Here is a 22,619-nt window from a genome sequence, read left to right as displayed (position 1 = left end):
GCAGCCAGGTTACTGACTTTACTGACTTAAAATTCCAAATTAGTTTTTACAGTGTACATAAAATCACTCTTTTGAAAACCAGCCCAGCTTGATCTTGATGCTGTACTTGCCTTCAAGTCCTCCTCGTAAGTCCCTACTTACAACTTCGGAGGTCGTATTTATGACTTGATCTTTGTTCAAGTGGCTTTGGTCGGAAACAAGATAGACACCCTGGAAATAATGCTTTTTTGTTTTCTGTCATTAAAAAGAGTCTGTTTACTTTGTGTTTCAGCAATGAAATGATGGCAGAGGACACTTATGAGATAATTTTGTTTATAGAAGCATCACATAACACGTGTTTACAGTTGTATTTTTGAATGTGGGTGATTTTATCCTGCGGTGTTCATCTGTGGCTGCTGAATAACTGAAATACAAGCAGTTTTAGTTGCTACCATCTCTTTTCTGTTGACTCGCCTCAGGGCTCGGACACTCGGGGCTCATCGAAAAATCTGACATTCCATTTTTATTTATTATTTGTAGAGAGTTCAACATAACAACATAGGCTAGTTAATAAACTAACACTGTTAGCATTGATGCTAGCAGACACAGAACAGAAGAGTGCTTTTTGCTCATATTTTCACACTCGGCAGATAAAAATGAAAGATTTGTTTGATTCTACACACGATTCTGTGTAAATGTAATTGAGACATTTGTGTGAGTGTGTGTGCAGAGTAGCGCAATACATCATTTCATTTCAGTCAATAAGCTAGCGTATATAAGGTAGCTAATTAGCCTAGTTAGATGCTTTAAAGTGACAAAATGACCAAAAAGACCATTAAACTGTTACTCCTTGTTATTTTAATTTACATTATAAGATGGGAGATGAACTAAAACTAGAACTGTGAGTTCAAATGGTTCATGTTTGGGTCAGTTCTAGTTTCTGAATGTGCAGTGGGAAAACAACCTTCTAAAGTTGTGTCCATGTAGCTACATTTCTCCTCCTAATATCTCTGGAGCCTCTAAATTACGAAGTTGTTAAGTAGTTGAAATAAGTGGTTCTGCCAAAATATCTCTGATGCTATCAATGATAGCACGTTTCTGACAGCATTGGGTAGCAGCATCGCTGTTGTTAGTTTCCCAGTTAGCAAAAATGATCTTTTAAGCCTTGGTTTTGTTCTGGCCCAGTTCTGGCTGGGTCCTCGGCACATATCTGGCCCACACACTGTAAAGTGAGTAGAACTAAGACTATGGCCCACACACTGTAAAGTGAGTAGAACTAAGGCTATGGCTCACACACTGTAAAGTGAGTAGAATGGGGGCTCTGGCCCACACACTGTAAAGTGAGTAGAACTAAGGCTATGGCTCACACACTGTAAAGTGAGTAGAACTAAGGCTATGGCTCACACACTGTAAAGTGAGTAGAATGGGGGCTCTGGCCCACACACTGTAAAGTGAGTAGAACTAAGGCTATGGCTCACACACTGTAAAGTGAGTAGAACTAAGGCTCTGGCTGCACACTGTAAAGTGAGTAGAACTAAGGCTATGGCTCACACACTGTAAAGTGAGTAGAACTAAGGCTCTGGTCCACACACTGTAAAGTGAGTAGAACTAAGGCTATGGCTCACACACTGTAAAGTGAGTAGAACTAAGGCTCTGGTGTGCACACTGTAAAGTGAGTAGAACTAAGGCTATGGCTCACACACTGTAAAGTGAGTAGAACGGGGGCTATGGCTCACACACTGTAAAGTGAGTAGAACTAAGGCTATGGCCCACACACTGTAAAGTGAGTAGAACTAAGGCTCTAGTGTGCACACTTTAAAGTGAGTAGAACTAAGGCTCTGGTGTGCACACTGTACAGTGAGTAGAACTAAAGCTCTGGTCCACACACTGTAAAGTGAGTAGAACTAAGGCTCTGGTGTGCACACTGTAAAGTGAGTAGAACTAAGGCTCTGTTGTGCACGCTGTACAGTGAGTAGAACTAACCTCTGGTCCAAACACTGTACAGTGAGTAGAACTAAGGCTCTGGTCCAAACACTGTACAGTGAGTAGAACTAAGGCTCTGGTCCAAACACTGTACAGTGAGTAGAACTAAGGCTCTGGTCCACACACTGTAAAGTGAGTAGAACTAAGGCTCTGGTGTGCACACTGTACAGTGAGTAGAACGGGGGCTCTGGCCCACACACTGTAAAGTGAGTAGAACTAAGGCTATGGCTCACACACTGTAAAGTGAGTAGAACTAAGGCTCTGGTGTGCACACTGTACAGTGAGTAGAACTAAGGCTCTGTTGTGCACACTGTACAGTGAGTAGAACTAAAGCTCCGGTCCAAACACTGTACAGTGAGTAGAACTAAGGCTCTGGTCCACACACTGTAAAGTGAGTAGAACTAAGGCTCTGGTGTGCACACTGTAAAGTGAGTAGAACTAAGGCTCTGTTGTGCACACTGTACAGTGAGTAGAACTAAAGCTCTGGTCCAAACACTGTACAGTGAGTAGAACTAAGGCTCTGGTCCACACACTGTAAAGTGAGTAGAACTAAGGAATCTGGCCCAGCTCTGGCCCATATACTGTAAAGTGTCTAAGTTTAACAGCTGTGGTCCAGATCTGGCCCATACACTGTAAAGTGTAATCGGCTCATATATGGCACACAGTTATGGCTCAGTACCCATCTTGGTCCCCGGGCCAGATGTGGCCCTGAGTGAGTATGCAACACTCATTTATTGCAGAACATGCAAAATATTAATAATATTTCTTCCTAATAATCAAAATATTTCAGAATGAAAACTTGATTTTGATTTTGGTTAAATAAATCAAAACAGTAAATGAACAAAGGAAAATAGCCTTCATCTTTGTGATAGGTTATGCAGTCTTTGTGTGTACATCTTTAGGGACATATGCTGCTGGCCTTTCAAAGAGTACTATGCTTTCCATATTAATAAATACATTTTTCACAATATATCTGCACAAATTTTAAACCATCATGGATGGAAAATTCTTGAGCAAAGTTTAGAGGCCAACGAAATACAGGCTAAATCTGACATCTTCCCTTAAGCGCTGTTCAAGTGGGTTTAGAATGTCATTTTTCAGACATTTTATTTTAAATTAGACATGATAAAAATGTCTGAAAAATTATACTTAGGCAGTCTGTGGAATAAAAACTGTTGTGTATGCCCCTAAAGTATAGGTGTCAAGCTATTCAGTGCCTTTATAAAATACATGCATATATGTGATCAAGCCAACTGTGTATGAGACACTGTTTTGTAATTTAACTTGATAAACAGCTATGTTTTCTGATTCTGTAGGCAATAGCCAGTATGACTGCTAGAGGATTTTTTTCAAAGAAAACAAATACAAAACAGGATAAACTGCTGTTTTGGGCTCAGACACATACCAGCTCAACCCTACAGTATGAACACAGCGTTAGTGTCTCTGCTTCACCTGAAAACCTCCATGGAGCTCCACAGGTAGAAAATATAGAACGCCACCCTTCGGCCTCGCATCTCTGACAGACTCCCGAAAACCACAAACAGAATCACGTTCCTCTCCATCACCTGCAAAACACCACAAACAGCAGGACAGGGTCAGCACTACACGACACAGCAACACAAACGGTGAAGGGTTCAGTCCTAACGAGCCTGAGCACCGCATTAACCACCTCCAGCACCGCCAGCACCTGACAGATATACAGCACCACAGCACAGGAGCTGAACGCACTGTACAAAGAACATATACAAAACATAGACATTACATACCGCAAACATACATAATACACACACTACACACTGCAAACATACATAACACACACACACAGCAAACATACATAATACACACACTACACACTGCAAACATACATAATACACACACTACACACTGCAAACATACATAACACACACGCACACACACACAGCAAACATACATAACACACACGCACACACACACAGCAAACATACATAATACACACACTACACACTGCAAACATACATAATACACACACTACACTTGCCTGCTGGAGGAGAAAACTGCGTATGACTATGAGCTTCAATGGTATGTTTAGTCTGACTAACTTCTACTGCCAACATCACCACCCCAAGTGGTTTTCTAGGTGAAAATAAGTTAACACATCCTGTACAGGGAAAACACTCAAATATTGAATTTTGCACATTTTCAAACACAATTTCTATCTATTTGCTGAGAGATGAGTTTTCATCTCTGACTATACAAGGCGCACAAACAAGATAGGAGCGTCTAACAGAGTGGACAGTAAGTGGACACAGTGTTTTAAAAAGTCCAGCAGCACTGCTGTGTCTGATCCCACTCACACCAGCACTGTGGTGGTCCAGTGCGAGTCCTGACCACTGAAGAACAGTGTGAAAGGGGGCTAACAAAGTATGCAGAGAAACAATTGGACTACAGTCTGTAACTGTAGAACTACAAAGTGTTCCTATGTGGTCAGTAGAGCTGACAAAGTGGTATATAAAATAAATATCATGGTTAATTTCTCAAAAACGATAGCAGCACAAACAAACAGTAATATGTTTATTCCTTTTCTGATTATATGCATTGAGGGGGGGCTTAAATGAGGTCCGTTTAAAGTGAGTTTTTGTTTTTGAGGATTTTGATCATAGAATTGATCGAATTTTCTCTAATATTTATTGCAGCCTTTCTTGCAAGTCACCTCAGCGCACTGAAAGTGTCCCATAAGTGACTCAAACTGTTTACTCTGAACTTTATGATCTCTCAAACTCCACTGAACTCTGCATCAACAGTCACAGTTCTTTTATTGCACAAGTCAGCAGCAAGTGAAAAACACAAAACTGAGAGAAACACCAGAAGACAGAAGAAGAAGAACACGAGGTGCAGCTTTGGTGGAGTTAAGGGACATGTGGGGATCTTCTTTCGTGGCAGCGCTGGGGTCCTCTATGCAGATCACAACTTCTTCTAAGTGTGCTTCTTCTCAGTATACATGAAGGGGGGGCCCTGAAGATCTCCGAGGATTGGATAGTCCTGCTTTGGGCTCATGCTGCTCAGTGGTTACAGCTTCTCTTGCGCTTTTGCCCTGTTCTTTACAGCTGCTAAACACCATCAGCACCCTGTTCAGCTTATCCACCACCTCCAGGAACAGGATGTTGCGGTCATGGAGGTCGTCGTGGTGGGACGGTCCTGGTTTCAGCTCGTCCTGCTCTGTTGTGAATGCGACTTTCTTTTCCGTGCCCCTCTGAATCGTTGCTGCTTAGGAACACCAGGCAGTCTCCATTCAGATGCGCTCTTGTGGCTACTGGTGGACATTTGGTGGGGAAGCTCCCTTTGAACTGGGTTCAGCATCATCATTCCGCTCTCTGTCATCCTCTCCTCTTTTAATTCTGTCTATTTTTTCCATCCCCTGGTTGGATGAACAGTCAGAGGCCTTTTCTGACTTATTTTTTTCTTTTTGGTTTCAGCGTGCATTTTCCATTGTCCTCATGTTCAGAAGCTCCTCCTCTCCAACAGCTCAGGAGGAGACCATTTACAGAAGGGTGACCGCCACCCAGGTCTTCTTCTTCGACTACAGTGCATTAACAGTCACAGCTCTTTTATTGCACAAGTCAGGCCTTTATTAAAACCTCATGTGAGAAAAGAAAACAGCAAGGAAAATCAAAACAGCTGCAAGAAACACCACAAAAAATAAGCAGAAATACAAGAGATGCTGTCTCAAAGGAGTTGGGGGATGCATGGTGGTCTCTTTCTTGGCAGTGCTGGGGTCCTCTATCCAGATCGCTACTTCTTCAGGCGTTACAGTGTGCTTCTCACTGCCGGAGTCGCTCTTCTGCTCGGGAAGCGTGATGGTGCTGCCCTGAAGATCGAGGTGGGACAATCCTGCTCTCGGCTTGTGCTGCTCAGGGGTTACAGCTTCTCTCTCGCTTTTGCCCTGTTCTTCACAGCTGCTGAACACCATCGGCGCCCTGTTCAGCTTATCCATCACCTCTGGGAACAGGATGTTGTGGTCATAGAGGTCTTCATGGTGGGACGGTCCTGGTCTCAGCTTGTGCAGATCTGGTGCAGAAGTGACTTTCCTGCATTTTTCCATTGCTGCCTCAGGAACACCAGCCAGTCTCAATTCAGACGCGCTCTTGTGGCTGCGAATGGACATCCGGCTACGTGGAGGAGCTTCCTGTGAACTGGGTCCAGCGCCATCATTCCGTCCACTGTCGTCCCCTCCTTTTTTATTCTGTCCATTTTTTCTAGCCCCCCGTTTAGTGAACAGTCCGAGGGCCTTCTTGAAAAACGACTTCTTAGGTTTTGTCTGTTTCGGCACACTTGTTCCGTTGGTGTTCCCAGCGTGTAGGGTTCTGCGGTGCTCATACTGGTCCTCCTCATGTTCTGAAGCTCCACCTCTACAGCAGCACAGGAGGAGAACCATCCGCTGAAGGGTGACCGCCACCCGGCCCTTCTCCTTTTTCTTCTTCTCCATACTTAAGAACCTTTTCTTCTTCCAGAAAGTTCTGACTAAAACGAATGTTCGCAAAGTTTGTGCGCACAGCTCAAGTGGTACACTTGAAATGAAAGAAAATGCGGCTCGTTGGGGTTTTTATATGTGACAGAAGGGGGCGTGGTCACGGCCTTTGTGACGTCATAGAGGGAGTGCATTGCTCTGCGATGACGTCACTGTCTCCTGGTTGAGTGTGCTACACAGTGAACGAGCAGCCTGTAAAAATTTCAACTCTTTTGTAAAAAAAACAAACAAACAAAAAAAAAGCAGAAAGGCGTATAAAACGCAGTGTAATTAATTAAAAGAAAGAAAAATTTTATAACTGTGAAACACACTGTTGTTATTTGACAATATATATGTATTTCCCATTAGAGAAACAACAGGAGTGTGATGTAACATCCAGACGATGTGATTTAAAGGTCTGGGTTCACCGAAAACTACTGAAGCTTCATGGAAATTAAGTTTGTGTTAAACCCAAATTTTGGCCAAAACTTTGCTGGCTTTCGTTAGCTTAGCTACCTGAACTCCTTCTTGCGTTAGTCACAAACACACCGCGGATACACGAGGCTCAAGACGCCTTCCTGTTCGCCAGTTTCTTATTTGAATTTTCCGTTCCACCTTAAATGGTCCTGCAGTTGCATTCTGGCGCCGGCGCGGGTGCCCGCCAACTGCTGCACTTTTTAAGGTGGAACGGAAAAGGCGAACGAGAAGCTGACGAAGATTAAACCTCGGACCAATCCCTTTTCTCATCTTTACCCCAACCCTTTGTTTTCGAGTGTCACCTGGTACTGAGTTACAAGGAGTAGCGGTGGAAATCTTCCTCTACAAAATGGGTCAACCCTCAAATAAACAACATTACTTCATTAACAGGCTACTAGCGGTGCTCTGTAGGCGACCCTGCCAATCTGCAGTGATTGCAGAGGAGGATAAAGTTCACCTGGCCACTGGGCTTTAGTTACATTTAGGGAAACATATGCCTTCAAAGAATTGGGTGCGACAGTTGTTTATTATCGCCCACCCCTATTTCTTAAGTGATATGAAGCTGAAGTCAGCTATTCACCAGCTTCTTGTTCGAATTTTCACGTTGCACCTTAAATGGAGCAGCGGTTTCGACGGTTGAGGCGCTAGAATGTAACGTTAACTGCTGCACCATTTAAGGTGGAACAGGTAATTTAGCTAGCTAGCTAATGAGCTTACTACTAGCATTTTTTTTGCTTGTTATGAAGAAAAGGACCACAATACATTGAAACGATATTAAACTTATATAATATATTTTTTAACAGAGAAAATACTCACATTTATGAGTTTCTTTAGTCATCTTTCAATTTTTCTTTTTTCTCATAAAACTCTGTTTGGAGTGACCCTCTGAAAAACCTCCTTTTGGAGCTCCATGTATCTCTAACACTTCGCCCTGCCCCTCTGTCCCAACATAAATCGAGATACCCTGGTCGTGAACGCGCACAAGGAAAGGAGTAAGGTTTAAGTGGTAGGGCCGAGGGGTGATATGGGATTGGGCCTTCAGCTTCGTCTATTCGTTCTGTTTCTGCCTTCAAGTCCTCCTCAGAAGTCCCTACTTACGACTTCGGAGGTACCACTTGATTTGTGTCCAAGTGGTCTTGGTTGGAAAGAAGATAGATACACTGGAAATAATATTTTTGGTTTACTTTCGTTTTTCTGTCATTAAAGAGAGTCTCTGTGTTTTGCGTTACTGCAACAAAGTGAAAAGCAGAGGATGCTTATGGTAGCGGGACCAGAAATGGTGTATAAATGAGAGTTTTTTTCTCATTTATTTGTAAAATATTCTGTAACAAATGTGTTATACTTACTAATGTTTTCATTTATTAGCGTTTCTGTAAGAAATTTGTTTGTGAACGCACGTTAATTTGTTAGCTAGCCTTCAGAGTCTAGCTTGCTATGATGTGCGTTGCCATAACAACGGTTAGTCACTTCCTGTTAGCAAGAATGGTGTAACGTAAGAGCACGGTATTCCGTACACTTGCAAACATTTCTGTCTGTGTAATAAAAAACACTTTCTTGACATTTGTCAAAGATACATCTGAGACATCATCATATATCCCCTTTTCCATCAAATCGGTTGGAAAGACCATCTAACCTGGGTTGGACATCAAATCTAGGCAAATAGTGACCGACCCCCAGCGCCACACGAACGTGGCGGGTGGGGAAACCCAGGGATGCGAATGTGAATGGGGTGGGGGAAACTTTCACGGCCAGTTAAAATGCATTTTAGCACGTTTAAACATCATATTTAACACTAAAACGAATATTAAACAATGGATTATCACCGTGAAACACAGTGTGTTTAGTACTGAGTTGTTAATTTAAGTTTACACCGTCAGCTGAGTTACCTCAGCAGACTCGTTTCAGCTGCGCAGCTTCACAGCACTGCCTCACTTTACTGGGCTTTTTTTCATGGTAGCCTCATTCATTGCACATATTGTTAATAATAATTCAATTTTATAATCAGTATAATCAGTTAATGTCTATTTTTATGCAATTAGATTTCATAAAACTTCAAATAAAATGCAGGGAAAACACTGCGCGGAAAACTGCTCCTTCTGGGGAAGCTGGTGTACGGAGTATTGACGGCACAAACCGCGGACGCAGATGACGTTTTTTCTTATTTCTTTAAAAGTATTGGTTCAAATGTGACCAATCAAAGTGCAGATTGGTTGCTAGGCAGATTTTGTAGAGTCCAACCAATCATTAAATCTTGTATGACTTCGGGTATTTCCGCAATAACTACTAAAACGCGAAAAATGCCGAAATACTATACGGAATACAGTGCTCTTAACGCTACGTTAGTATGTTAATATTTTGTGCACTAACCTGTCGAGCTCATACTATTAAGATTAGTATATACTGTATAGTATTAGGTTGTAGTACACAACTGGGACGCAGCCATTATTAGCGGCTATCATTGTTTTTTTTTGTTGTTGTTGACAGGCCCCAACTTGTTGCTCACTGAAAAATTTCCTACTTCCTTTCCTTCCTACTAAAAGAGTTTCCTACTAGTAAATACAACACAGTGATGTCGTTCATGTGTGTTCATCTCGTAAATCTGATATTCCGACAGAACTTGAAAGCAGCATTAGGCCTGAGCTAACGTACTAACTGCGAACTAACCTGCTGTAATCATTATGGCACAAAGCCCGAACAGCACAGCTATTCCTTCTAAATGCTCAGAGTATTTAGCTAACGTTAGTTCGCTTTTAGCACTTTAGCTCAGAGCTAGCGTGTTTGTTTCGAGCCAATGCGTAAACGAGCTAAAGTTAACCTATCTAGCTAACTACCCTGAATATTTAAAAACAGTACATCAACATTAGCCATGATAAATTAGCTAAAAAAGGATAACGTAACTAAACCTTTAGCTGATAGGCAGTTAATTAACCTAGCTAGCATGTGCTTTTCAAGTGTTATGCCATGATATTATTGTTCGCTTTAGTTATAACTTCCATTTTCCATATCTGAACCTTAGAAATTTTAAATAGTTTCACTGAACTAAACTTACACATCACAAATAATGTTAGTGTATGTAAATGTGCTTTTAAAAGTATATTACCTTTTTAATGCCCTCTTCCATTTGTCTTCTCTTCAAATCTAGCTGCTGGCTTGCCTATTTAAAATCATGAACATGGGCAGGAAATTTCATTAAATGAGGATTTTAACCCTTAAACAGTGAGCATCAGCTGTTTTCTGTAACTTCAGTAATGAGCAACTTATGATATGCTGGACTTGGGACAAAAGTACTGAGGCGTAAATCAAGTGAGCATTCATCTGCAGCTACATGAAGGTGTGGCCCTCTTCCTTCATCCACATTGCTGAGCCACAACATTAATGCCAGAACTGGCCCTTAAACGTAGATACGAGATAAACCATACAGCTGTCCAGCATCTGGCCCAATTCTGGCCCACATGCCTAATATCTATCCGGAAGTCAAGCAACACTCATAGATGTAAGCCAGAATTTTCTGCAACTTGATTGTGCTGTGGCCCTCCTCCTTCAACCACATTGCTGGGCCACAACATTCATGTCAGAATTGTCCCTTAAATGTAGATAAGAGTCAAAACCATATTTAGCTGTCCAGTATCTGGCCTAATTCTGGCCCACATGCCTAATAACTATCCAGAAGTCAACCAACACTCGCAGATGTAAACTAGAATCGGCCCAGAACTGTCAGCTTTCTGGTTTATTAGCAGCACTGAACCTAGTTAGCGCTATCTGCAAAACCAAAAGGTGCTGGCTTTAGTTTGCAAAATGCACAGGAATCAAACGTATTATACTGTGAATTAAACATATTGTTTAAAAATACTACACTAAGTATACAGAGTGCATAACTGATGCAAATTTACAACATTAAGTTCAGTATCAGAAAAACTTAACCATAACTAACTAAACTTCCATTTACAGATACATCTAGACCTTGAGTGATTTTGTGCACAGTTTAATGAATAAATATAGTGAAGTCAAATAAATCAATTTAAAGTTTTAAAGCTAAGCAACTTCAAACCACCTAGAATGTTTTTTCATTCATTAGATGAAAGTAACACCGAGTACATATTTATTAATACAAACTGGGGCTGAATTAATTTCATAACATTTGCCAACATATAAAACTTGTCTGTCCAAAGTTAGAAACTGATGGCTGTATATTGAGTTTGCCACCTAGTGGAGATTTCTGAGATTATGCAACATCTGCAACCCTGTAAATGGTTCCCAAACACACATATTACAAATTGCTCAGATAGCTGGAATAGGTCTGGAGAAGAGATTAAATCCATGACAAGAGCTTGATCACCAAAGCCAAGGACATCTGGCAGAATGAAGAGGAGCTGAGATCATGCAGCCTGTGGCTAAAGTGAGAATGTGTGTCTGTGAGTTGTATCTCCTACGGTCTTCCTTATATGTTATGTATAAGAGAACATAAAAATCTACACTCCTATAAGGGTGCATAGATCTTTTCACATATTTAGTGAGATAAGATCACTGGAGAAGTTGCCAGAGTTATCAAGAATGGTTTCCTGAAGCAGAACTGAAGAATGTGAAGTTCTACTACTATCAAATTAAAAAAAAAAACAGCCACAAAAGGCTTCTCAGTGTAAAAATTCACTGGTATTAATTTCTTACTAAAAAAATAAATGATTAGATTTTATTGTAGAAGACAAAAGTCAAGGTCTATTTTATTAGCTTTATTTTTTTAAAGGCTATGGTGTTTAGTGTGGCAGTAAGTGCAGTGTAAGAAAAGTTAAAAAAAAAAAAAGGTTAAGACGCTTGCCTGGCGTCTTGGGAACTTCCTGTTTTCTATTCATACTTTTTGCCATGTTTAGCACAAATGAAAGCCGGCAGAGCAGCCTGTGAAACAGAATGGAACAGAACAGAACCGTTTCACAGAAAACTACTGAACAGCGGCTCTTCACAGCTGCAGATTCACATTGTGTTTATATCTAAAAACAACGTCACAGAAAATCTCCACTTCCCCCAGTTTTCACTTCAGTAACCACATATGTTGAAACACACTAGGCCTACTTAACTGTTCACTTCTACGCCTCACCTCCTTCACCACTTTCTCTTTCGGTCTCTTTCACTCTCCTTCCTTTTTTCTCATCTCCATTCAGTTTCTCAGTTTTTTGTTAATTTGCCTCACATCATCACCCTCTTTAATGTCAAGCTAAGAGGTAAAGTGAGACATTCTAACACGACTGCTAAAGTTATTTCTTACTGACATTCAAACACTGGACACTGGAAGACCCTCCAATGTACATGTTTATGAGCCTCATCATTCCCAATTTCCAAATCCTGCATGCCCCCCAAGGAGTATCTCATCTAGGAAATGCAGGACACACAAGAGGTCCAGATGCACTGTGTCTCCGTTTGCCAGGGCCTTCAATAGCTGTTTGCTAGTACCATCAAATTTCCATGTCCACATGTTCATTATCCAGGTCAACAAGAGCTTCTAAGAAAGCAGAAATGTAAATCATAGCATACAGCCATATATAAAACTTTGGGCGTTCCTGGTCAAATTACATGTTTTGTTGTTTTTTTTAAGTAGAAACAGAGAACACTGCACATTTTACGTGGCCTGTGCAAAAGTTCTGACAAATTTTGTGAGTTTTACTTTTTTCTGTTAGAAAACCCACAAAACCCATTTGACTGGGGGTGTTCAAACTTTCGCATCAACCTCTAACTGCTACAGCTCCTTTCTTAATGTAATCAGATAAGCAAAAAAAAGTTATATATTATGAAATGCTGACCATGTATTGGTCCAGAAGTAGAGACAGTGGTCTCTAGTAAGATCCTTAGGCAACTTGCTTCAATACAAGGGTGATTCACCACACTAGTAATGCTGGAGCTGCCTGCTCCTTCCCAAAGGCTAGATATCAGATGCACCTGATTTCCAGGTAGCAGTAGAGATGGTGGTTTCACTGATGGTGGCTCAAATGTTCCACTGCTTGCACTGTGTCCTTCTTGACATGCGCGTGCCTTGGCTTTGGGGGTAATTATTGTTATTTACCTCACAAGAGTTCTCCATCTTGTCTGTACTGTTTTCAGGCCTGCAAATTCTACCACCCTCATAACTCTGCTGTCCCTGGCACTGAGAACTTTCCCTGTGTTCTCTGCATTCTCTCCAGAAGCTCCGTCTCAATCAGCTCAAACTAACAGTCCTGTTAGCCATCCTGGACTTAGCTGCATCTGCCCAAGTGGTGTCCTATCTAACCAATTTTAAAGGGCCTCCTGCCAATACCCAAGGGACAGCTTTCTTCTTGTAAGCAGAGCGCTTCTGGAAAACAGGAGGGAATAATTTCATATTATTGCTTGTCAGTTCAGTGACATCAGTTGCAGGGTGCTGTTTTCTTGCTTGCTACTCAGTTTTATGGTCTCATTTCTGGCTGTGTTTGTTGATGATAGGATGAATTTGCGTTTTGCCCGTCTGCCTTTCCTTGGACCCCTGCCGGAGACTTTTGTTATACTTTTCTTTTTACTTTTTTGAAGTTCTACTAATAAAACTCACCGAAGTCTCACTTCACTCAGCACACAGTTAATTACATGCAGTGCAACTTTGATCAGAATGTATACAGTGAATCCACTTATTAACATCTTCAGTTTAGCATTAGCCACGTTTAGCAGGTGAGATGTTTTTTTTGTTTTAGTGCCACTGTGATGTCTTGATAGTTTTAAATTTATACAACAATTTTTATAGATAGACTAAGATTTTATTGAAAATAAAATTATAAATAAATATCGTTAACTTCGCTAAGTATGGAGAAAAAACTGGCAGTGCTACTGGATGAAGAGCAGCTCTTACTGGTGAGCTCTGCCAATTGATCTGACTCACTGAAAACAGCCAGAATGGCCATCACTACTACACTTGCTAGGACGCGTTCCCCAGTTTTGCTGACCTTTCCATGGGTCTCAAAATATAAAATAGACACTTAAAACGAATAACTTTCTCTATGACACACCCCTCATTTGGGTGTGTCAAAAGCTAAATAAACATTGTAGAAGCAAAGTGGATTCCAGAACTGAAAAATCTGTAGAATTTGCAAAATTTGTGAATAGAAAACAGGAAAGCAAAGTGTCACTTAAAAGGAGTAGAGAGACTATCTTCTGTGTCTGAGTCAGTTTTTATTATTATCATTGTTATATCTGCACACTTAAAAATTATGGTTCTTCAAGGGTTCTTAAGTAAAGAAAATGGTTCTACATAGAACCACAAACACTCAAAGAACCTTTCATGGATTGAAAAGGATCCTATATAGCACTAAACAGAGTTCTTCTATTGTTACAAGCTTGACATCGTAACAATAGAAGAACCCGTTTAGGTGCTATATAGAACCCTTATCAAAAAGGTCCCATATAGAACCATCTACAGCACATTCTCCATCAATCTGAAGAACGCTTTCATGATGCAAAAAACCTTTAAATCATGCAAATGTTTCTTTGAGTGTTCACGGTTCTGTGTAGAACCATTTTCTTTACAAAGAAAAGAAAACCCTTGAAGAACCCTTTTTAAGTGCACAATAAATGTTTTACACATTTTAATTCTTAATAGTTTGCTTGTGGATTTTAATACTTTACAACATTTGACACAAAGTTAGTAGAGCTCTGCTGCCATCTTCTGGAAGCCCACAGAAATACATAAAGACAAATTGTAGTTCCTCCTGTGAGACCTAGTCAGTCCATTATCACTAATCGGTAATAAGTAGTCACTTCAGAAACCTCGTGCCTGAATGATTGAATCTCTGATTTTCTAGTGCTCATTAATTCAGATGTAAATTATCTCAGATACTAGCAATGAACCCAGACAGGCAACCCAGACCACATCCAGAGGATAAACCAAGTTGTAGTAGAACAAAGACTGAAGTTTATGCCAACTGTTAATGTTTGGGAATTTTATTACTTTTCAATATATTTATTCCTGAAAACTTTGTGGGCAGCAGCAGTTTTTCTTGACTGACCTGCCTTACAAATACAAGAGCAACTGCATGCCAAATGCTAGCCAGTCTAACATGAATTTACAAATTACTCTATTTCTGAATAGACAATGGCATAGTGATTCCCGGTACTGATTCACCCTTTTAGGTCTGATTCAGTAAATAAAGACTGGTTAATGAACAGTGAACATACATCAATACCATGACGACTGATGTCTGTATTGTGTAGGTGATTTGGATCATGTCCCATACTTCCTTCAAATCAAGGGGTGAACATGTAGATACTCAGGCATATGCAAAAATTTGAACACCTCTGGTCAAACCACATTTTGTTGATTTTCTTAGTGAAAATAAGTAAATACATCCTCTACAGAGGACACACTTAACCATGACATCTGTCTGCACAATTTCTCTTTATTTACTGAATGTAACTTATTGGGAAAAATGTAAAATATAAAATGTGCCATAACATCTTTTTATCCACTATATTAAACACAGCAAATAAACAGTAATTGTGCATTAAAATGTGTAGAAGTGTGTTCTCTGTAGAGGATGTGTTAACTTCAAATTTTCACATAGAAAATCAACAAAATGTAATCTGATCAGAGGCACCCAAGTTTTGCATATGTATATATTAAAAAAAAATTTTGCTCTTGTTGAAACAAAACCTCGTATCTCCAGAATGGTAACTTTATAGAGGAAGGAAAAAACATACTTTACTTTTAATGTAAGTCAATGGAACCGGACCTTTTGTCCAAGTAATTTTGGGCCGTTTTCATTCATCATGAAATTTATACACAATGTAAAGGGTAACAGGCATTTTCAAATCATTTAAAAAAAAATGGAGATACAAGGTTTTGTTCCGACTGCAGCGATATGTTGAGAATTATAAACGGATTATAAACGTTAATATGGAGACATTGCTTGAACCAATGATTTATTACAAAAAATGCAAGACAGCAAATTCATAAATTGTAATCTAATGGCAAACACAATACAAAAACATACACCTCTATATTAGATACAGCTCCACCGCATCAGATTATGAGAAGTGCAGCGGCTGGAAAAAAAAAAAGGTGATGATATGGACAGAACCCACAGGAGGGAAAGAACTGCAGAAAACAAGGTTAAAGCTGTTTGTCACAGGAGAAAAAACGGGGGCAAAAACAATCACAACAGTAAAATAATCATTAGACTAAGGAACTTTTGACCCTCAGCTTTTCAGAACAGGAACAATTTCAAAACACAAACCAAAAAAAATGAGTACCAAACTTTTTATTTTTTCCCACGCTTTTTTTTTCATAGCAAACAAATCATTCTGAATGTATTATCAGAGTGTAGGCTGTGCTTGATATGGGCAACTCAACATCACCCATGGTTTCATCTTTCAAACACCTGCCAGCTTTAAAAACAGGTTAGTAATGGTTAGTCCGTTTCATTTCAAACAGTAAACAGGGTGGACATGAACATTGAACTGGACACAGATGGAACGCTACGTGGACCGTGGAACTGGACCGCAAAACTGATCGAGTGCTTGTGTACAGGCGCTTCTGAAAAGCTTTGGTGTTGCTCAAAGCCATTAGAACTTTGTGAAAACGAATGCTTATTATTTTTGTGCCTCAAAAATCAAAAGTCTAAACCAGTGTGAAAAAAAAAGCGTCAGCATGTTTTAAACTGACAAGGCCCACTTTTTGTTACCCTTAACGCTTAATTCCAAATTCATGTGTATGTAGTGCTTTTTTCTATAAATACAATAGTGCAACTCTTGTTGAAATATGAAATCCCTTGGCTAGTCCATAAATTATTCAAAGTTCAAACAAATCATTCACACAAAGTTACACGTTTCCCCCACTTCAATTTTTTTTTCATTTTTACACATATACAGTAGATTTAAAATGTATATATTTTTGAGTATATTCTTTCAGTATATTCATCATGCACACACACGCTATTTAATATGAAGTCACCATCCCCAACGCATTCAGTATCACACATATTGATGTCCGATCTGCAATTTGCAGTGCTGTAATAACGCTTATGGATCTCGTTTGTTGACAAACTGACAAGTAACCTTTCAAATCTTTTGCTCTTTAATTATCAGATGACAGAAGAACAGTACGAACAAAAAAAAACAAACCAAAAGGAGTGTGCAGAGCAAACAAACCTATTCACAATTAGTGAAGACACCAATTCTCAAAAAAACACAACGAATTTGCCAAAAAGGTCATTTAACCAACATTTAAACTTAAACCAACAATTACAAGTCATTGTGTTGGGGTGCGTGTGTGTGTAGTTTGTTCTTTTTTATAACCTTTTATAAATAAAAACCTTTGACAATAATAAAGTGAGAAATACAGGGTCATTAGTTGTAATTGTTAGTTTAAGTCAAAGGCGGAGGGAAAGGTGGGATCTTTGCTAAAAAAAAACAAAACAAAACAAAAAAAAATGAAATAAATAAATGGTCACATTGTTAAATATTCTCTGTATAGGACATGCTAGGCATCAGCCCACACTATACGAATAGCTGCAGTTCTTTTAAAGATCAGCACTGCCAAACAGACACATTGCTAGCTGCCCACTAACATGGAGGCTGAATTGAAACTACTTTTTTACTATGTTTATCCTGGATTTTTCTCCCCAGCCTTTATTTTTTAAATAAGTACTTCACTTTGTTTTCAGTGCCAAGGGTATTTGGTGCAAGGATCCAAAAAATACCTGCACTGCCTATGTCAATTTCTTTTGTTTACAAATAAAAGTAAAGATAAATAACACTACAAAAAATAATCATTACCCTGCCATTAAATTAATTATCCCTAACCGTGACCAAAAAATGGGAATGTTAACAAAAATGTACAAATCTTTTACTTACATTGCCAAAAGACGGTCAGCACATCCTCTAGTGATGCCCCAAGCAAAGAAAATCAAGCGAAAATAAAAATAACAACAATAATAACAACAACAACAACATCAAAGCCTATTGCTGACAACACAAAACCAATGACATCAAACTCACTTCACAATGAGAGCAATGCCAAATCTATCTGTCCTTTGACAAAATAAGAAACTGGTGCAAAAAGCAAAAAAACAAAAAACAAAAAAAACAAAACAAATGCAACTAAAACAAAGAGGCCTTCTATCCAACAGCTGTGTCAGGACAGTTCTGGAAACCGTCTTCTCACTCGGACTCGGACTCCAACGGGGCCGTCTCATCGACCATCAGGCTCTGATTGCATTGTTTGGGCACCTGCTTGAGGCCCGCGTGGACCTTCTTGTGGCGCGAGAAGCTGGACGAGTGGACGAACGTCTTGCCGCAGTGCTGGCACTCGTACAGTTTGCCCATGGCGTGCGTCTGCTGGTGCTGCTTCAGGTTGGACAGGCGGACGAATGTCTTCTTGCAGGCGTTGCAGCCGTAGCGCTTCTCACTGCCATGCGTGCGATCGTGTGGGCTGAAGCTGCCGGTGTGGCTGAAGTGGCCGTCGCACTCGTCGTCAGGCGGCAGCTGCAGCCTCTTCCGGCCTCCTTTGCCACGCTTGTTCTTCTTGCAGAGCGTGTAGTAGTTGGGCTTGTCCCGGGAGCAGAGCTTTAGGCGGATCTTCAGGTCCGAGGACTTGTCCAGGGCGTCGTTGCCCTGGGCGTAGGAGTTGAGCAGCTGCCGTACGTGGGATACTTGGTGCTTGGAGAGGCTGGTAGAGTTGGTGAAGACCATGTCGCACTGCGTGCACTGGTACTGCTTCTCCCGCTCAGCCATCGCAAACTTGCCCTCCACCGACAGCGGCTTCTTTTTCTTGGGGCCCCGTCTGCGCTGGGTCACTGTCACTATGGGTGCCGGGGTGGGTGCCGGGTACAGTGGCTTCAACTTCTTGTCCAGGCCTCTTTTATGGATCAGCCTGTGCCGTGACAGGCTGGAGCTGTGATTGAAGGTCTTGCCGCATGTGTTGCACGTGTGCAGTCTCTTGGTTTTGTGGCATTTCTTGTGTATTGCAAGAAGCCGTCTGCCATTGCACCGCACCCCACACACATTGCACTGGAGGAACTTTTGGTTTTCCCCCGACCTTGCTTTAGGAGGAGAGGAAGAATGGTCCCCTGCAGTGTGCATGTGCAAGTGGCGCGCCAGGCTGGAGGAATGGCTGTAGCTCTTGCCACAGAAGTGGCAGTTGTAACGTCTGTCTCTAGAGTGAGAGCCCTCTTCCTCCCAGTCACCATCAGAGCCCTCATCCTCCTCCTCATTATCGTCGTCATCCTCCTCCTCCAGGTTTCCGCTCACCAGCTCCATGTGCTGGTCCACGTCCGAATCGCTCCTTACCACCTCCTGTGAGGCGATCATGCTCGGATCCGTGTCCTCACATTCCGTGTACACTGCCTCGTACGGAACAAAGAACCTCTCGTCCGGCTCAGTTTTGACCAGCTGCTCTGGCGTAAAGCAAGCGTTCTCGTCCGATTCCTTCTTCACGCAGGATATAGTGAATTTAGAACCAACCTCAGCCCATTTGACCACATACTCAATGGGCTGGGTGTCAAGTTCCACTGTGATGAAGTCCGCCCCAAGAGCGTCTGGCTCAGATGAAGTCCGCTCAGTTTCTGTGTCCTCCATTAGGACTGCTCTTCAGTGGTCTTCTGGCAGAAACCGTGAGGTAAATGTGCTGCGGCTCCTTAGTTATCACAGCCTTGATTCACACCTCAGTAACTCCTGGCAAAAGCAGAGAGAAATGAGCATATATTAATCCTGGCAGGCCAAAATAATAACAAAACTGAGTTATTTTCAATAATGTTCATCATCTGTTTGTGCTGGTTGAGCCATTAACCATGATAATTGGGGTGGGTGATATGGCAAAAATATCATATCACAATATTTAAAAACATTTTCACGATACGTATTAAGATATTTTTCCCCACACAGGTACAATGTACATGTACTAGTAGTGCTACATTTAAAACAGCCTTCAAGAACCATGAACAATGACGTACCGCACAGTCCTAAATTCAATTAAACTGGATTAATGATCGCTTTTTAATGAATGATGCAGTTTGCCAGTGTTCTTTAGTTACTGATGATGTTCACAATATGCCCAGAAAAGCATATTGTGCATAATAATAATAAAATTTATCATGATAAAGATAAAATATCATTATACTGCCCACCTCTACATTACAACACTAGACTCTCATGAAACAGCTTTATGAAATACTTACAAAGACAAAATACAGTACTGTGCAAACATCTCAGTAAGAAAATATGTAAATCTATTTATCAGTACACATTTAATAAATATAAAGACACAAATAAACAATAGACTGTCATTTTGATAATAATGTGTTAGCTTAACTATTTCCAAAGGACACCTAGTATTAATGGGTACCATTCAGTATCTACAACTCTTAAAACAAGATGGTTCTTCAAGAATTCTTTAGTAAAGGGGTTCGATTTAAAACCATTTCATGCTTGTATGGTAAAATGGTTCTTCAGCTTGATGGAGAACATGTTGTGTATGGTTCTATACAGAACCAAAATGGGTTCTTCTATCATTACGACGTCAAGCTTGTAATCTTTGTTGGTGCTATAGATAACATTTTCAAAAAGGTTCTATATAGAACCATTTACAGCACATTCCCCATTCATGTGAAGAACCATTTCGCCATGCATAGAACCATTCAAGGATGAAATGGTTCTATTAGACCATTATAGAACAACTCCTTTTACTAAATAACCCTTGAAAATGCATCTTCATCTAATCAATCCTTCATTAAATTAATTCAGGTGTGCTGCTGATGTGTATCTATGAAATCCATACAACCAAACCTGTGTTCTTCTAGCTGTATTTGTCTAAATAAGATATCAATAACCTTACTGAAAACAAGTTATTGATACATTTCATTTGTATTTATGTGTATTTATTGTTAGTCTAATGTTATATAGGGATTTGGTGGCTACAAACAATGCTTCTTAAGACTTTTGCAGAGTACTGTACATTGATATTACAAGGTAAAAGAGGTTATAGGAAGACAAGATGATCAGATAGGCTCCAACTGAAAGCCAACCCAGAGTCACCAGTCACCTCAGTGTCTGACAGGCTCCCTCTACTAACTCAGAAAGCCCCCTATGACCACCACAGTCAAACATGAATATTTTAATCATTATGAATCCGTTTAGTGGTTTAAAAGGGTAATATGAACTGAGTAAATGCTGGTTTCGTCTTAAATCGAAAGCAAGAGCTCATTTCCTGATCGTGGCCATTCTAAGATCCTACGACACGACTAGTATCTGCAGTGACGGTGGGCAGAAGCCAAAACACGGAGTTTAAGTTGTGCTATATATTCATCTGTCGCCTCACCATCGTCTCGTCCCTCCGAGTGCAAAGCAAGTTGTCCAAAAAAAAACATTTCACTTTAAGAAAACGAGCCAACAAAGCATTGCAGTGCCACACAACAACTCCAACGGAGGGAAGCTACCGCCTCGGTGCATTGTGGGTAGGGATTAAAGGGGCTGCTCAACTGTAGCAGACTATCCAGCGAAACTGCGTCTAATAAATACCGCTTTAAGCGCTATTCTGTGCACACGTACACGACGTGAGACCACGTTAGGGAGGTAAAGGGCTAACCGGGTAGTCTATCATACCCCCCCTGACCTTGTGGGACCATCATCACGAATACCACATCATGCTGGCCTGGATTCAATCGACCCGCCATAAATTCCCCCTCAACATCCCACACAGACGGACAACCTCACTATCTAAGCGTGTATGCAGCTCTCTGGACCCCGGTTTGACGAACGAGAAGCCCTCCCTGACTACAGCAAACTCACAGCTGAATAAGAAGGTGTTTTAAAAGAGGGCTTTCACTGTAGGAGGTCGTTTTGACAGGACTCGTCTCGTATAACAACCGAGATGAGTCCACCTACCTCCAAGACCCCCAAAGCAAAACAACACGGTGGACGAAGGAAAAGCAAATTGCAGATGCGATCCCGTTTATGAGGACACAGCGTTCACCGAGCCATAAACATAAACACGACATGCGGCTGAATCAGCTTCCTATTCGCCAGCTTCTTGTTCGAATTTTCCCGTTCCACCTTAAACGGCTGCAGCGACGGTTCGTGGTTCTGGTTTGGCCTGAGGCGCCTGAATGGAACTGCTGCACCATTTAAGGTGGAACGGGAACATTCGAACGAGAAGCCGACTTCAGCTTCCTAACACAACCGCCTCAAGAACAGGGCGAACTCGCTGAGCTAACTAACTGGCATATGTGGTCTAATACCACCGAGAGACAACCAAACATACCCACACATAGAAATATTTCAGGAAATAAAGTGGAAAACAGTCGGCCGGGTTTAAAACCGCGGCTCCGGCATCGTGTTTTCCCCCCGCTGTCACTGTTCACTATGTGGACCGTCGGTTAGCCGCTGCTTTTTGGGTTTCTTTCGTTTTTATAAAGTCTTCTCTTCTCTGGACAGGTTACAAAGATAAATCACTCAAATCTAAAGACATTACCGAGCATCTGCCCTCTCAAAAAGTCTATTTTTGCTGCCTCCCTCCTCGCTGTAATGTACTGTGACTGAGCTCTGCCGCACCTCTCTTCTCGCCAGATCATAACCGATGTCGTCACGACTGTCAATTTTCAGGCGTTATTTTTTGTGTTTCTCCCCCGATTTCACAGCGCGAGGATTGGACTGAACGCACTGGCTGTGTTCGTAGCTTCTCGATAGGAGTCTGGCCGTAAAGCAGCACTTCCTGTCG

General features: G+C 41.1%; 1 protein-coding gene across 2 annotated transcripts; it reads right to left on the bottom strand.

Moving 5' to 3' along the window:
* Nucleotides 1-16,868: 16,868 nt before the first annotated feature.
* On the bottom strand, nucleotides 16,869-22,475 carry LOC118810197 (zinc finger protein 883). Of its 2 annotated transcripts, none has more exons than XM_036573779.1 (2): nucleotides 22,374-22,475; nucleotides 16,869-19,579 (listed from the first exon to the last, which is right to left on the bottom strand). In XM_036573779.1, the coding sequence occupies exon 2, from the start codon at nucleotides 19,481-19,483 to the stop codon at nucleotides 18,068-18,070; it is 1,416 nt and encodes a 471-aa protein (XP_036429672.1). In that variant the 5' UTR covers nucleotides 19,484-19,579; nucleotides 22,374-22,475; the 3' UTR covers nucleotides 16,869-18,067. The 2 variants fall into 2 exon arrangements, with proteins under 2 accessions (XP_036429672.1, XP_036429674.1); XM_036573781.1 differs by lacking the exon at nucleotides 22,374-22,475 and adding an exon at nucleotides 21,222-22,346.
* Between the last annotated feature and the right edge of the window lie 144 nt (nucleotides 22,476-22,619).

The sequence above is a fragment of the Colossoma macropomum genome, unplaced genomic scaffold (genome assembly GCF_904425465.1).
Source record: "Colossoma macropomum unplaced genomic scaffold, Colossoma_macropomum, whole genome shotgun sequence".
In the NCBI taxonomy this organism is placed as follows: Eukaryota; Metazoa; Chordata; class Actinopteri; order Characiformes; family Serrasalmidae; genus Colossoma; species Colossoma macropomum.
Note: the sequence above shows the minus strand (reverse complement) of the source record. Positions and strands in the feature narration are given on the sequence as shown.

Coding starts and splice junctions, on each gene's coding strand:
- LOC118810197 (XM_036573779.1), bottom strand. CDS start 19,483: ATGGAGGACACAGAAACTGAGCGGACTTCATCTGAGCCAGACGCTCTT.